General features: G+C 47.2%; 1 protein-coding gene across 5 annotated transcripts in view; it reads left to right on the top strand.

The window, feature by feature from the left end:
• CTNNA1 (catenin alpha 1) overlaps positions 1–13,709 on the top strand; it is a 119,525-nt gene extending 105,816 nt beyond the window's left edge. For all 5 annotated transcript variants that reach the window (XM_088173968.1, XM_088173967.1, XM_088173970.1 and 2 more), the window contains 5 exons: positions 1,235–1,345; positions 3,172–3,353; positions 4,070–4,175; positions 9,965–10,099; positions 12,555–13,709. In XM_088173968.1, the coding sequence (XP_088030094.1) occupies positions 1,235–1,345; positions 3,172–3,353; positions 4,070–4,175; positions 9,965–10,099; positions 12,555–12,842 (822 nt within the window). In that variant the 3' untranslated portion in view covers positions 12,843–13,709. The remainder of the gene's footprint in view (positions 1–1,234; positions 1,346–3,171; positions 3,354–4,069; positions 4,176–9,964; positions 10,100–12,554) is intronic.
• Positions 13,710–14,863: the final 1,154 nt, after the last annotated feature.

Here is a 14,863-nt window from a genome sequence, read left to right as displayed (position 1 = left end):
AAGCCACTGCAACTCCTCATTTTTGTGTTTGTGCAGGGTATTTTCAAAACTACCATCTTCTATATCTGTATTTATTGAAGAGAAACTCTTCTTTCCCCCCTCCCTGCTGCCCAGAGGAGTTTCTGCCCTTGGTGGCACTGGAAAAGCAGAATTACACTTTGTGTGTCCCTGGGCTCTGGCAGGGATGGGCAGAGGAGTCACAGACAGAATCATGTACAGCAGAACTGTTCTCTTCATGTTTTTTCTTTTTTTTTTTTTTAATTCTGATACACTGAACTACTTCTTTTGTGTTTCCCTCTTGGATTTTGTGGAGGAGGCTGCAATACCCAAAATCTTGATTGTCATCCTACTCACCTTTGCTTCTTAGCAATTATTTTGCATGTCCATCTCTGTTTTCACTGTATCACAAAGTTCTTGTAGTGGAAGACAAGTCTGTGAAATTCAAATCATAGGAAAAAAAAATCTAAAGAAAGGGACTTTATTTGCATCTTATCTGTTAATCACAATTTATTGTATTTATCAGTGAAGCTCTTTGCTGACCCAGCTCTGGAGAATTCTCATGAAGTGCCACTTTAGCAAAGATGTAGTATTTTGACAAACATGCTGTTTAAACTTGATAGGCTTTATAAAAAGTTTGCCAGCTACAGACTGGCAGTAGCAAAAATAAATCCTAGGCAAGCAGGAATTAGGTCAGATGTGTTTAGCCTACAGCATAAAAGCTGGCCCTTAGTAACTGAATTTTTTCAGCTTTTCCTGAGGGGTAAGGATAAATTTTGAGATATTTTATCTGTTGTTAATTTAGTCAATGCTTTGATTTGTAATTGTGCTGAAGACACTGTCTGTGCTTCTGAACCAGCCCTCAGAGCTGTGTGTAATTCCAGCTCCAGGATCTCGAGTGAAGCTTTTACATTTAATCAACTTGCTAAAGCTCTGTTCATTTTGCAAGAACTTTTTTTTCTGCCTTTCAGATGCTGAGTGCATTAAATGTCCTGACAAATCTCAGCTGTTTAGTTACTGCTGTGTGATTCTGGGGATCCCTATGGTGTTTAACAGGAGCAGTCAAGCACATAAAATCACACGTGTTCAGAGCTGCATACTGTCCCTGTATTTACCTTGTTGTTAAAAACATGCAATAATTTTTACCTCCACTGATTCCCATTCTCTCTGCTTGAAAAACAATATTCTAGTTGATTTTCAGAGCCATGAAATCTCTGCCTGAATGCTTTTTCCTCAGACTCCTGAAGAGTTGGATGATTCTGACTTTGAGACCGAGGATTTCGACGTCCGAAGCAGAACCAGCATCCAGACTGAGGATGATCAGCTCATTGCTGGCCAGAGTGCCAGGGTAAGGCACAAAAAACCTCTGACCTGCCTTCAAGAAACACTTCAGCTTGCTTTGAAAGCCCAGCTTAAATATGGGGAGGGTGGTGATAAAAATGCTGGATCAGTAAACTGCCATTCCTTGTTTCCAGCATTCTTTTTTTCCAGCATTTTTCTGCAAAGGAGGTTGAGTGAAATGCAGTTGGTCTGATGGATGTGAGAAATCTGTGCTTTATTTTGGTTATTCTGAAAGATCAAAACCCTTTTAGTACCAAGAAACTACATCACATTTTGATATCACAGACATTGCAGTGGGGTGAGTCTCTGCAGGGAGGCACAGGGCAGATCACTGCATTGGATTAATGTTATTTCCAACAGACAAACATTAACTTTATGAGCAAAAAATCTTCCCAAAATTTGGGGGGCTGGTGATAAAAATGCTGGATCAGTAAAGTGCCATTCCTTGTTTCCAGCATTGGTTTTTTCCAGCATTCTTCTGCAAAGGAGATTGAGTGAAATGCAGTTGGTCTGATGGATGTGAGAAATCTGTGCTTTATTTTGGTTATTCTGAAAGATCAAAACCCTTTTAGTACCAAGAAACTACATCACATTTTGATATCACAGACATTGCAGCTTCTGCAGGGAGGCACAGGGCAGATCACTCCATTGGATTAATGTTATTTCCAACAGACAAACATTAACTTTATGAGCAAAAAAATCTTCCCAAAACGTCCCCTCACACACGTGCTGGTGTGTGTTTGGTCACTGAGCATTTATCAAGACAACAGTTGAGAGGAGCTCAGAAATGAAATCATTTCAACTCACTGCATTTCCTGTTACTCAAAAATGAAAGCATTGATAGGCAATAAATAATCATTAAGAGGTGAAACCCTAAAATCAGTGCACTGAAGGAAAAGCAGCCCTTACCTATTGCTTTTATTTGACACAGCCCCTCTGGATCGATAACAATTTACACTCTTGGGAAAGTGCCATGGCAGATTTTTTTTTTTTATTTTTTTTTTCTTGGTGGAGGCTCTTCCTGCCAGGCAAGAAGTAGCCAGAACTTATTTATCAAACTTGTGCCAATTTGGCTTGGGAATTCCACTCACTGGGAGGAATTTGATGCTCCCCTCCCTTGCACAAGCATTTTCTCTGCCTGGACCCTCACCCCTTTTTCTATTTAAATGCACACATTGCTCATTTTTCCTCTTAGCACAGCTGCTGCCACGGGGTTTTTAGAACCAAAAGCTCCTTTTTGCCTGTTCCTGGAGGCAGTCTGTGCTCCCAGTATTTATGAAGGCAAGGCTGTGGAGCCTTACACAGGCTGTAAACCCAGTCTGAGAGATTTTATTTGGGAGTAAGCACATACTCTTTATTTTCACTTACTCTTTTCTCAGCAGGCATGTTTCAAAAGAGTGCAGCTAGCTTTTTGCAGGGAAGAGACTGGTAATATTTCTTATTATCCTCAATACCCAAGTGGAACTTAATTATAAAACGTTGACATTTTCTATAAAAGACAAGTCCTCCTTCTTCCTGCAGTTTTATTTTGAGGGATGGTAATATGTGGCAAATTTGTTTGGAGTCTTAACAGCTTTATCATGCAAAGGCTCATATTTTAAGTGTCAACTTGTCTTTCTGGGCACTTTTTCTTAAAAAAAGAATATAAACTTTGATTCAAAATGGAAGCAAATGGCTCTGTAAAGCCTCTAGGTAGAGGATTGCTATTAAAGTTTTATCCCCCATCTACATGACTGAAATTGGTTATTAGTGAAATGTTCCAAAAAGCCTCCATAAGGCAGCAGGAGGCCATGTGAGAAAAAAAAAAAACAAAAAAACCCTCTTCTGTTGCAGGCTATCATGGCTCAGCTGCCTCAGGAGCAGAAAGCCAAGATTGCTGAGCAGGTGGCCAGCTTCCAGGAGGAGAAGAGTAAATTGGATGCTGAAGTGTCCAAGTGGGATGACAGTGGCAATGACATCATTGTCCTGGCCAAGCAGATGTGCATGATCATGATGGAGATGACAGATTTCACCAGGTGAGCATTTGGGATTTGTGCTCACCCTGAGCTGCCTGGGCTTTCAGTGACACACAGTTCAGGCTCTCCTCAGAGTCTCACTTCTTCTCATTTCCTTTAAATGGTGCCCTGTGCCAGCTGCATATGAACTGGGGAGATGCATTATTGTGCAGTGGCTGGGTGGTAATAACTGCTTAAATTGATCTACAGATACACAGCAGTTATTGCTTGTCTTTCTTTCTTTCTTAAGGGTGATTCTTGTCCCCAGGAAAAAATAGATATATATATATTTGTTCAGTTCTTTGCAGGCATTAAATTCTATGAGCTTCTCAATATTGCCATACTGCAGAAATAGTTCCTAGTACAGTTATTTGCAGATGGTTTTTGATGCCTTTTGAAATTAATTTACCAGATTTTATATAACGCTGTTTTTTAAACTTCATGTTCCATTCCATAAAAATTGCAAATCCGTCTTCTAAAATGTTACCTCTTATCATCATTAAGCTGCACAAAGCAGTGAAATTTCAGATGTTTTTATTCCTGGATTTAAGCTGAATGTGGGGAAGAGCTGAAAGGGGGTAACTCTTGCCAGTGAAGGTGCTGGAATTGCAGCTCCTGCCTTTTGCTGCCCTTTGGGTGAGGAGGCACTGCCAGCACAGAAGGAGAAAAGGCACCCAGAAGTCACTGCTGTGGTTTTTTTTCTGGTGCTAGGGGGGAACCTGTGCTCTGTTTTGCAGGGGCAAAGGCCCACTGAAGAACACGTCAGATGTGATCAGTGCAGCCAAGAAAATTGCAGAGGCTGGCTCCAGGATGGACAAGCTGGGCAGGACCATTGCTGACCACGTGAGTCACATCCCCTGAGCCAGGGCAGCTCTTCTGTACTGCAGCCATGATGGCCACATCAGAATGTGTTTGCTCTGGGGCTCTTCTCACTGATTTTCTCTTCTTTTTTCCCTGCTCTCCTGCCTCCCTGAGCAGTGACACAGCAGCTCCCTGGCTGGAATCTGTTGGGAGTCAGTGAGTCAGGAGGAATCAGAGTGCAGGGATTGAATTAAAACCTTTGGATAGATTATGTTAAGCCACTCACATATAAGGCAAAAGTTTAGGTTTTAGCATAAGTGAGCAAGCAGGCAAGCAAGTAGAATTCATTTTAAGTGCTTTTAGTGAATAAAGGCCTTAAATGCCAAAGAAGTAGTACATGTTCTAGTGAAAGTTAAAAAACATTATCCTAGATACTAGGAGTTCTGTGGAGGTTCCAACAACATAGTTTTAGACATAATAAAGCTATAATAAAAATATTGCTTGCATTTATAAGATAAACCATGTACTAGTTTATCCACAGCCTGGCATGCTAAGAAACTAAAATTAAAGGTAAAAAATAGTGGTGCAAGTTTGTGTCTTGGCCTGTTGGGAAGTTTCTAGATAAGAACATGCATTAGGTAGAGCTGGTGCATTTTGCCATTGCATTTTGTCATTGCATTTTGTCATTGCATTTTGCCATTGCATTTTGCCATTGCTTTATCCATTACTTTTGCCACTTGGTTTTATGCCCTGTGCTCCTGTCATTGCTTTGCAGCATTTTAGGATGAATTTTCAGAGGAGTGGGGAGGGTGTCAGAGCTCTCTGGGGTTTTTTCACTGTCTGGTCAGAGCTGCTGAAGACTTGGAGCAAGGCCTGCAGTGACCTGAGCGTGGCTGTGCTGTCCCAGTGTTTGGAAGGAATTCTGACAGGATGGAACAAGCTCAGGGATTGATTTATGCAATGCTTGTCCTGAGCCACTTCAAAACTGGGCCAAGCAAGAGCACCTTTGGCCTCAGCCCACACCCAAAACCAACATTAGTAATAATATTCCACCTTCAAGAGAAATTCTGAAATGCAGGGAGGTGAAGTCTGAGATCGTGGAGCAAACTTTGTTTTCTCCAGTTGTCCTTTGCTTCCCAGGCCTTTTCAGGATGGAAATTTGTACTGCAAGGTTTTAACTGAGCCAGTGTCACTTGGAAATTAAATCATTGCAGTGCAGGACTCTCCCTTAATGTTGCATTCAGAGGTGCTTGTCTACACCCTCGTTCATTAATGATGCAGTGAGAAATGTTCAATGGGGACATAAATTTGAGGAGTGTTTTTTCAAATTATTCTCCTTGCTACAGCACTTTGAGAGCCTTGTTTCTGCAAGAACCAGGTGTGCTGCTGATGCAGGTAAATGAAGCAAGGAGCAGTTTGTGTTTGAGGTCTCAGAGGAGCTTGGGCTGAACGTTTACAAAGTTTTTTGGTTTTTTTTTATTCACATGTTTTATGCAAAGTTAGTGTATGGTTTTCTGTACTGAGCCATTTCAAAATACAAAAGAAAAGTACTTTTAGTAGCAGCAAGGTCCTTAAAAATGTAACAGATTAAGCACATGTTTGAAGATAAATATGAGCAGCACTGTACAGTTAGTCATTTTGACAAGAATATAGCTTTTTCCTGACTCCATACTCTGCTAATACTTTGAGCCTGCATATTTCATTAGATGTGCTCCCATAGTCTTTAGAAATGTGTTAATGTGGAGCAGTGTGACAGCTCTGAGCACTGATCCTGCTGTCCCTGCTCCTGGCTGGCACCACAGCTGTGACCCCTGGTGCCACCAGGCCCTTCTGCAGCTCATTCCTCTGCAATCCAACAGCTGGAATTCCCTGGAAGTCCCAGGAATTCCCTGCCTCTTGGGAAGAGTCCTGCCATGAGCTGCAGGTTCTCCTGAGCTTTCCTTCCCTCCAAGCAGCTGCTGCTTGCTGGGAGCAGGGGAATGTGGAGCAGTTCTGAGCACAGCACACATGGCAGAGATTTGCAGCAAGACAAGGCCTCTCTCCATTATTTATTTTTTCCAGTGTGGAAACACCTACAAAGCCAAAAGAAATTTCTGTTCTTTCCTTCCATAGCAATGGGAGGCCGAAGTTACATCAGTTCTGATAAACCATTTATATCAATTCTGATCATCCATTTGCATCAGTTCTGATGGTCCAGTGGAAGCAGCTGGGGCTGAGTGTGGGGGCTGCCCCAGTTCCCAGTAAAAGGCTCCAGCAGGCTCTTGCTGGGCACACTGGTCCCTGCCTGGGCTGGGGACCCTGAGCACAGGCTGGTGGCAGCTGCTGGCACATGCAGTCAGTGCCCATCCTGACCCCCAAAACATTTTTTTGGGAATTCCTGCTGCAGCAGGGCCCATTCCCAAAGGGAGAGGCAGTGGGAGGAAGAGGCTCTGGGCTTGCTGGCTCTCCCCTGCAGCCATGGGGATGGGCTGTGTCCATCAGCACTCACCACCAGGGCTCTGCTGTGTTCCCCTGCTCCTTTTCTCTGCAAAAAGAGAGAAATTGGTGATTCTGCTTCTCTGCAGGCTCAGCTGGGGCAGCAGGAACTGAATGTGGGGGGTGTTTGCTGTGTCCAGGATGCAGCCTGGATTTGACCTGGGTCACAGTTCAGCTTTTGGCAGTGACCTTCCCTGAGTGTGTGGCTCAGTTTGGGGGTTTGGGAAGGTGGGGTGTCCCCCCAACTCTTTAATTCCCATCTGCACTGCACTCCCTGCTGGGCTGTGCTCTGGGGATCCTCCCATGGCAGCTCTGCAGATGGAGCTTGTGGCTGTGGGTTAATCCAATAATGTCATCATTTTTATCAGTGTTCAAACTGTTGCCTTTTGGGTTTTTTGATTTTTATCCGAGTGCTCCTGCCTGGGAAAGGACAGGGCTCCTGCAGGCACCCGCAGTGCTTTTGTTGATGCTCTTTTTTATCTTGTGTTACATCTCCATTTAAAGCTCATCTGTCTTTGAGCTGAGTCCTCGGTGCTGCCTGCAGAAATAGCACACACAGCAGAGGATTTGGCTTTTCCATCTCACACCACATTGATAGCCAGTGATGATTCCTGTTCCACGAAGGTTTTGCTGCCTTCCTCAGCTCTTGGTGATGGTGCACAGCAGCCTTGAGATTCTTTCCTTGCAGGGTTTCCCAGCCCCAGAGAGCAGCTGGAATTGTTGAGCCATCCCCCTGTGCTGTGCCTGGCATTTGTCAGCCCTGGAGCCCTCACTGCTGTGCTGCCCACTCTGTGCTAGATGAGCTCTTTGGGAGATGGAGAGCAGTTTCCAAAATGGTAATTCGAGCTTTTCATCAGCTCCTTGGCCAGGGCTATTTGTGGACTTGCTCTAAAACATCTTTTACTGCTGACTAATATTGATTAGGTTAAAAAATTAACCATCCAGCTTTGCTGCTTTGTTAGGCAGGGCTTCACTGCACTGATGGAAGCTGCGTGCCCACGTTGGGACTTGGAGGGACATGGGGTGTTCCATCATTTTCCTTGGGACTGAGAAGGTGGTTTAGTGTCTCCTGGAGGGGTCAGATGGCCATAAAGCCATGCAGATCTCCCACTGCAGTGTCCCTGTGTGTGTGTGAGCTCTGTGTGCACATCACTGCTCAGCACAGAGAGCACTTTGCCTCACCAAAGCCACTTGTTCTGGGCCTGGAAAAAACCAAATGTGTGTGTTAGCTGCACTCACCTTCACTGCAGGGGGAAATGCCTGTGCTGGCAGACCAGGTGATGTTGGGAGGAAATGAGGAAATGCTCTGTGTGAGTGAGACTCTGTTTGCACATCCCTGCGTGTGCACCACGATCTGCTCCTCTTTTATACAAAGAAAAGTTTCTGCTTCCATCTCCTAGCTAAGGAGAGAAGGTCTGCAGGGAGAATCAGGGCTCAGCCTGTTGCTCACAGGCAGGAGGAGATTTTTTACCTGATTTTTTACTGCATGGCAATGCAACAACCCTGAGCTGGAGTGAAGCATTGAGTAAGGGAGAGGTGAGGATGAATCTCCCAGTCATGCCATGTCCATTCTGAGTCTTCATCAGATGGTCCATTGCACAGGATCAGGGTCTTAGGTGAAATGGGATTTTGCTGTGAACAGGAGTGTGTAAAAAAGAGCTCTTAAATGACTCTGGGTGGGGGGCAGCTGTCTGGAAGGCTGGAGATCCCTGCAGGGTGTGCCTGGAGTCCTGTCCCTGGGTGATTCCAGGTGAATTCACTGCTACAGCTGCAATCCTGCTGGGCTGGAGCAGAAAACAGGGATCAGTGGGAGTGTGGTGGGAGTTTTGTCCAGGAGCCCTGTGGATGCTGGCTGGGGGGATGAGATGATGAGTGGAACAAAGAGCAGGAGCTTTCTGGGGGGTACAAGTGATGCTTCTCAGGGCTCCAGAGCAGGGCTGTGACCCAGTGTGATGTAAATCACATAAATGTGAAGCTGTTGGTGTTTTCTGTGTGTGTGTGTGTGAACATGTGGGGTGCCCCTGGGGTGGCTCATGGGGGTCCTGCTGCTGGCACCCCATTGCTGCTGCTCCTGAAGGGGCTGCAGGGCTGCTGTGGGCAGCAGAGCCCTCGTGTGTGACACAGCCTGCTCTGGGCTGTGCCTGCTCCTCTGCTCTGAAATCCAGGCCTCATCCTTTGGTCCTGTCCCAGAAAATGCCACCTCCCCAAACTGCACACAGGGGCTCCTGCAGAGCCTTTTGTGCAAAGCTGGAAAAGTTCCTCATCACTTAAGGATGAGTGTGGCAGCAAACACCTTAAAAATGTCATTTTGTGCCTGGTGAGGAACCTGCTTTCCCCACTGCTACAAAATGGGAGCAGGAGTCAGGAAAATCTGTTTTCTGCATGTAATTGAGTCGCTGTTGGGTTTATCATTTTTGAGCTTGGAAAACTGAGGATTGAGTGTTGAGGGAGGAATTGGTAACATCTGCTAGCTGGAGATCCTGGGTGTCAGACCATTGCTGCTGTGTCCTGTGCAGTGCAGGAAGGACCTCTTAGAGCTGACAGACCTGCTCTGGGGAGGGTGAATAGTCCTCCTTCTCTTCCTCTTCCTTCTGTTCCTCCTCTTCCTCCTCCCTGGGAGGGCAGCTGGAAGGAGCCTGTCCTGTGCTGCTCCTGCCCTTGGCTCCTGGGTTTCAGGTGCCTTTTGTGCTACTGAGCTCTCTGAGAGCTGGGCAGGGAGGGCAGGGAGGGCAGTGCTCTGCCAGCCCAGCCCTGCTGCAGGGGAGGTGCCCAGTCTGTGGCTCTGGTTCTGTGGCTCTAGGTCTGGGTCAGGCTCTGTGAGTCTGGGTCTGGTTTGATGCCTCTGGCTTTGTAACTGTGGCTCTGTAGCTCTGGCTCTATGGCTCTGGCTCTGTTTCTGGCTGGCTCTGGCTCTGTAGCTCTGGCTCTAGCTCTGGCTCTCTGTTTCTGGTTCTGTGGCTCTGGCTCTGGGTCAGGCTCTGTGGCTCTCTGGTTCTGGGTTAGGCTCTGGATCTGTGGCTCTGTAGCTCTGACTCTGGCTCTCTATCTTTGGCTTTCTGGCTCTGGATCTCTGTAGCTCTGGCTCTGTGTCTCTGTGTCTCGTCTGTGGCTCTGGATCTCTGTAGCTCTGGCTCTGGCTCTCTCTGGCTCTCTGTTTCTGTCTCTGTGGCTCTGGCCCTGTGGCTCTGGCTCTCTGTGGCTTTGGCTCTCTGTTTCTAGCTCTGGCTTTCTGTATCCTATCTCTGTGGTTCTGTCTCTGTCTCTCTGTCTCTGTGTCTCTGTCTCTGTCTCTCTCTGTGTCTGTGGCTCAGGCCCTGGTGGCTGCTGGAGCCCACTCGTGTCCTGTGTCCCTGCAGTGCCCAGACTCAGCCTGCAAGCAGGACCTGCTGGCGTACCTGCAGCGCATCGCGCTCTACTGCCACCAGCTCAACATCTGCAGCAAGGTGAAGGCCGAGGTGCAGAACCTGGGTGGGGAGCTCGTGGTCTCTGGGGTAAGTACAGCACACACAGAGCCTCAGGGAATGGCAGCTCTGAGCTGAGCTTTGTGTTAAACGCTCAGAACACACACAGGAGATGCTGGGGCAGGCAGAGCTCTGATGGATGCAGAGTTTGTGTTGCTGCCTCGTTGTTTGTGCTTGCTGGGAAAATACAGACCTCACATTTCCTGACTCAACAGTGTCTGTAGACACATCCACTTCACCTCTGTGGAATCTGTTTTCCAGACTGCTTTTCACCCTTAGTGAGGTTAAATCACTTTATCAGCACAGCTGAACCTGCCCCATGTCTCTGCACAGCCTTGGAACATGCTGGGGTCCTGCAGTGCTCCAGAGATGTTAATATTTCAGGATGGCTGTGCCCTGAAGAGTGCAGGGATTTTTAGTGGCTGCTCTGGTTTCTGACAGCTGGAAGCTGCCCCAGGCCAGCTTGCTTCCTTATTCCAGCCATTACTTTGCAAATAATTTTTTCACTGTAGTTCATGTAATGCTTCCTCCTAAGAGGATTCTGTATGACATATTTTTGGGGGGAGTGAAGTGGAGCTAAATTCTTAATTTCTTCTGGCATACCCTTCCTTGCCCTGCACAGGCACGTTTGGTCGCTGGTGCTTTTGCCCAGCCAGGACTGAGGAAGGAGGTTGGGAGACAGAATTGGCTGATAGTCCAGAATTGCTCCCTGAATCCTGATCAGCAAATGGAAAAAACTTCCCCCATTCTGCCATTTTGATACCACAGAATCATGGAACAGTTTGGGTTGGAAGGGACCTTAAAACTCACCCAGTGCCACCTCTGCCATGGCAGGGACACCTCCCACTGTCCCAATGTCCAGCCTGGCCTTGGGCACTGCCAGGGATCCAGGGGCAGCCACAGCTGCTCTGGGCACCCTGTGCCACTGATACTTTGCAGTGAAACCCTGTTTGATATTTCAATTGCTTCAACTCAGCACAGATTTCCCCCAAAATCCAGGGAGCTCTGTGGAAGGAGAGCTTTGGGGCAGCAGCAGCAATAGATATCCCTGCAGGACCTGAGCACATCTGGGGGTGATGGGGCTGTGCTGTCCCTGAGCTGCTGCCAGCCCCCCCTGCTCCCTTCCCAGCCCCCAGAGCAGCTCCAGGGCTGTGCTGGGCTGTGCTGCTCCTCATGTCCTGGGAGCTGGGAGGCTGAAGCTGTCAGAGCAGGAGATGTGTTACTGTGCAGTTACTCAGTGCCTGCAGGATTTACATCCCCTCTGCCATAAATTCCTGATAGAAGCTCCTGGCATCTGATGTCCTGCTTTGGTCCCTTCTCCTCCAGCCTGTCCTTTGGGGCTCAGGCTTGCCATGGGATAATGAGATGGAGACCTGACCTGTGTGAAAGGAAAATTCAGTCCAGCGTTGATGCCCTGCCCATGCAGCAGAGTGCAGTGAGAGCAGAGCTGGCACCTGCTGACAGTTCATTCAGAAAAACAATTCCCTGCTCTCCTGGCCTCTGATGATTCCTCCTGCTGGGAGGGTTCTGGAAACACTCCAGGGCAGAGCACAGGGGATTGCCAGAGGATCTGAGGTGCCACAGTGGGGTAGAAGGGAAGGGACAGTGCCCTAGAAAAGCCACCAGAACCAAACCCTGCCCCAGATCAAACCCTGTCCTGACCTTAAACCCTGGCTTAAGCCAAACCTGCCCCAGACCAAACCCTGGCTTAGATCAAACCCTGGCTGAAGCCAAACCTGCCCCAGATCAAAGCCTGCCTTAGATCAAACCCTGGCTTAAGTCAGACCTGCCCCAGATCAAAGCCTGCCCAGAACCAAACCCTGCCCAGAACCAAACCCTGCCCCAGACCAAACCCCTGTCCCAGCCCATTTGGCCCTGACAAGCTGGGGGTCCCACCCAGAGCAGGACAGTGGCCCCTGGGGAAGGGGGGCCCTTCCCCACTCTGCTCCTCTCCCCTCTGCTCCACCCAGCCCTGGTCTCAGCTCTTTGTCCTGGCTGTGCCCTACAGCTTTGACAAATTCATGTTTTTCCTTGTTTTGATGCTCTTGTAAATCAGGAGCAGCTGGGAAAGGGCTCCAGGCCTGGCTGGTGATGCAGTTGTGTTCTTTCCCAATACAACTTAGTATTCTAGGGCAATTGAAATATTTATTATCGGTGATTAAGATATTACTACAGCTTTATTAATTTCGTTAGAGAATGAGCAACTGCTAAGGCTTAGTCACAAAAGCAAAGGGCAGAATATAAATGGTTCCCATTGCCAGTGATATGGAAAATGCAGACAGGGGGGCAAACCCTGCTCTGTGTTGGTGGCACAAAGTCATGTTTGTCACCACTGAGCATCCAGAGAAAAATCCTGCCTCAAACTGGGAGCCTCAGGTTTCAAAGGGAAAACATCAATGAGTTTTGGAGCAGTTTTACCCGCAGGCCTGTGCTGTTGTCAGGGTGCTGGGGGTCCCGTGGTGTGTAACTGTGTGTCCCTTGGCAGGTGGACAGTGCCATGTCCCTGATCCAGGCAGCCAAGAACCTGATGAACGCCGTGGTGCAGACGGTCAAGGCTTCCTACGTGGCCTCCACCAAGTACCAGAAGTCCCAGGGCATGGCCTCCCTCAACCTCCCAGCTGTCTCCTGGAAGATGAAGGCTCCAGAGAAGAAACCCCTGGTCAAGAGGGAGAAACAGGACGAGACCCAGACCAAAATCAAGAGGGCATCCCAGAAGAAGCACGTGAACCCCGTGCAGGCCCTGAGCGAGTTCAAGGCCATGGAGAGCATCTAGAGGAGAGCTCTGTGCTCTCCAGGGGCTCTTTTTCTCTAGCCCACTACTGCTACTTCCAGAACTCTACTTTTAATACCCTAAGGTTGTTTTTTGTTTTTTTTTTTTTTTTTTCAAAAATTTGCTATTCCTCCAAATGTATTTACTTAATATAATTTTGATAACTTTGTTTAGATTACCTGGGGAGATACTCAGATTTCTAAGTCCTATCAGTGTATCTTCAGCCTGCAGAAGTGTGGTAATTTAGATGGCTTTTAGGTTACAGGGGTGGATTTCTAGCTGGAAATTGTTTTTTTATAATCTTGCTTTAAATGAAATATTCTATAACCAAAGAGGATTTTACAGTAACACTAATGGTTAACACTAATACTGGATCATGCTACTCAGAGACTCAGTTTATCATGGTGATCAAGAGAGAAAAAATTAGATTTTTTTTTTTTTTTTTTTACTCAAAATTAACGCAAGCGTTGGATGTCATAGTGTATCTGTGCTGTGTGGAGAAGAAGGGAGCAAGCTCAGAGCAGTTTGAAATTGCAGCAGGCACCGGCTGTGTGAGCACAGCTGGAAAACAGCTGGAAAACCACCACAGCCGTGCCTGGGCTGGGCTTTGCTGGGGATGCTGCTCGGAGCCGGGCTGGGCGTTGCTCTGGGGCTGGGATGTTTTTTTTTCCTGGGCTACCCCCGGAGCCCTCTGGGCAATTCCCTGGCGCTCCTGGCACTGCTCCGTGCCCGGGGAGCTCCGGACCCATCCCTGCGGAAACCTCCCGGGCGTGGGCGGCCCCATCCTCCTGCGTGACACGGAATTGTAATGCCTGGTTACAAATTACTAATGTATTTTGCTGCGGGACACTAATAAAGTTGCTTTTCCCAGCTGGTGCATTGTGGTGCTGTGAATGGAGCGGGGCTCAGCCCGCCCCTCTCATCCCCCCCCCTCCCCTCGCCATTCAGATGCAAATCAGCTTTGTGCTCATTCCTCATAATTGCTCTGCATCCCGCCTTGGGCTTCCAGAGGCACCCAGGAAATCGTGTTTGCTCAGGCTGCAATTTAGACTGTACATTATTTGTGATAACTATAGCTACAAGGTATAATTTCGCTGTCTTATTTAAATTTTATGAATTTCAGTGTGTTTCACACGTCCCAGTCGAGTCGGGTGCAGGTTCCTGCAGAGCTGGAACAGCCTGGGCTGCACTCCGTGTCTAAAGTGGAGAGCTGAGCCTTGGCACTGAAATGTTATAATTTTATTTATCTCAATCAGCGCTCATAATTTACCGTATTAAGGTTATTGCTGTCATGTTACTGTAATGCTGATCGGAATTAAGCTAAATAGTTTTTGAGTTATTTTTGCCAAATGTATTGTGTTTTCAAGCGTTTTAGCCTCTTGAGTACAGCTATTAAACAATGGAATTATAGGCTATTTTCATAACACTTGAACATGTAAACAGGCTCGGAGGGAGAGCTGTGCTTCACTGCTGTTTGGGGGTTAACAGGCTCTAGGTCTTCTTTTAGAGATAATTATTAATTTATACAATATGTTTGGTTTTTTTTCCTCCTGGTATTGTCTTAAAGGTGACATTCCCTGAGCTGTTCAGGGACTACATCCAATGCCTCCCCCCAATGCAAGCTATCAGTGAGCTTTAAAAAATAACCTTTATTAAGATGTACAGACAAATTTACACGTATTTAGCTTTTAAATAGACTCTAGTTTAATTTATGCTACGAACATGGAGCATCAAGAAATTAAAATGTGGATCCCCCTGTGAGAGCTGCAGCCCCAGGGGGTGCAGGAGCAGCAGGAAGGCGATGGGGACAGGAGGCAAAAAAAAAACCAAACCCACACATTTCTTGTGTACCCCAGAACTGCTCCTCCGAGAATTTGGGTTTGGAGCAGAGAATGGCATCCAGGGGAATCATTATTGGTGCGACATTAATTGCTCCGTTCAGGAGTGCAGCAGCAGCGGTGGAAGGGAGAAAACCCCCTATAAAAACCTTTTTTCTCAGGGGATTTTGTGTGATGCAAGAGCAG

Source organism: Sturnus vulgaris, chromosome 15, assembly GCF_052056855.1.
Source record: "Sturnus vulgaris isolate bStuVul1 chromosome 15, bStuVul1.hap1, whole genome shotgun sequence".
NCBI classification, from domain to species: Eukaryota; Metazoa; Chordata; class Aves; order Passeriformes; family Sturnidae; genus Sturnus; species Sturnus vulgaris.
This window is presented reverse-complemented; position numbering and strand designations above follow the sequence as displayed.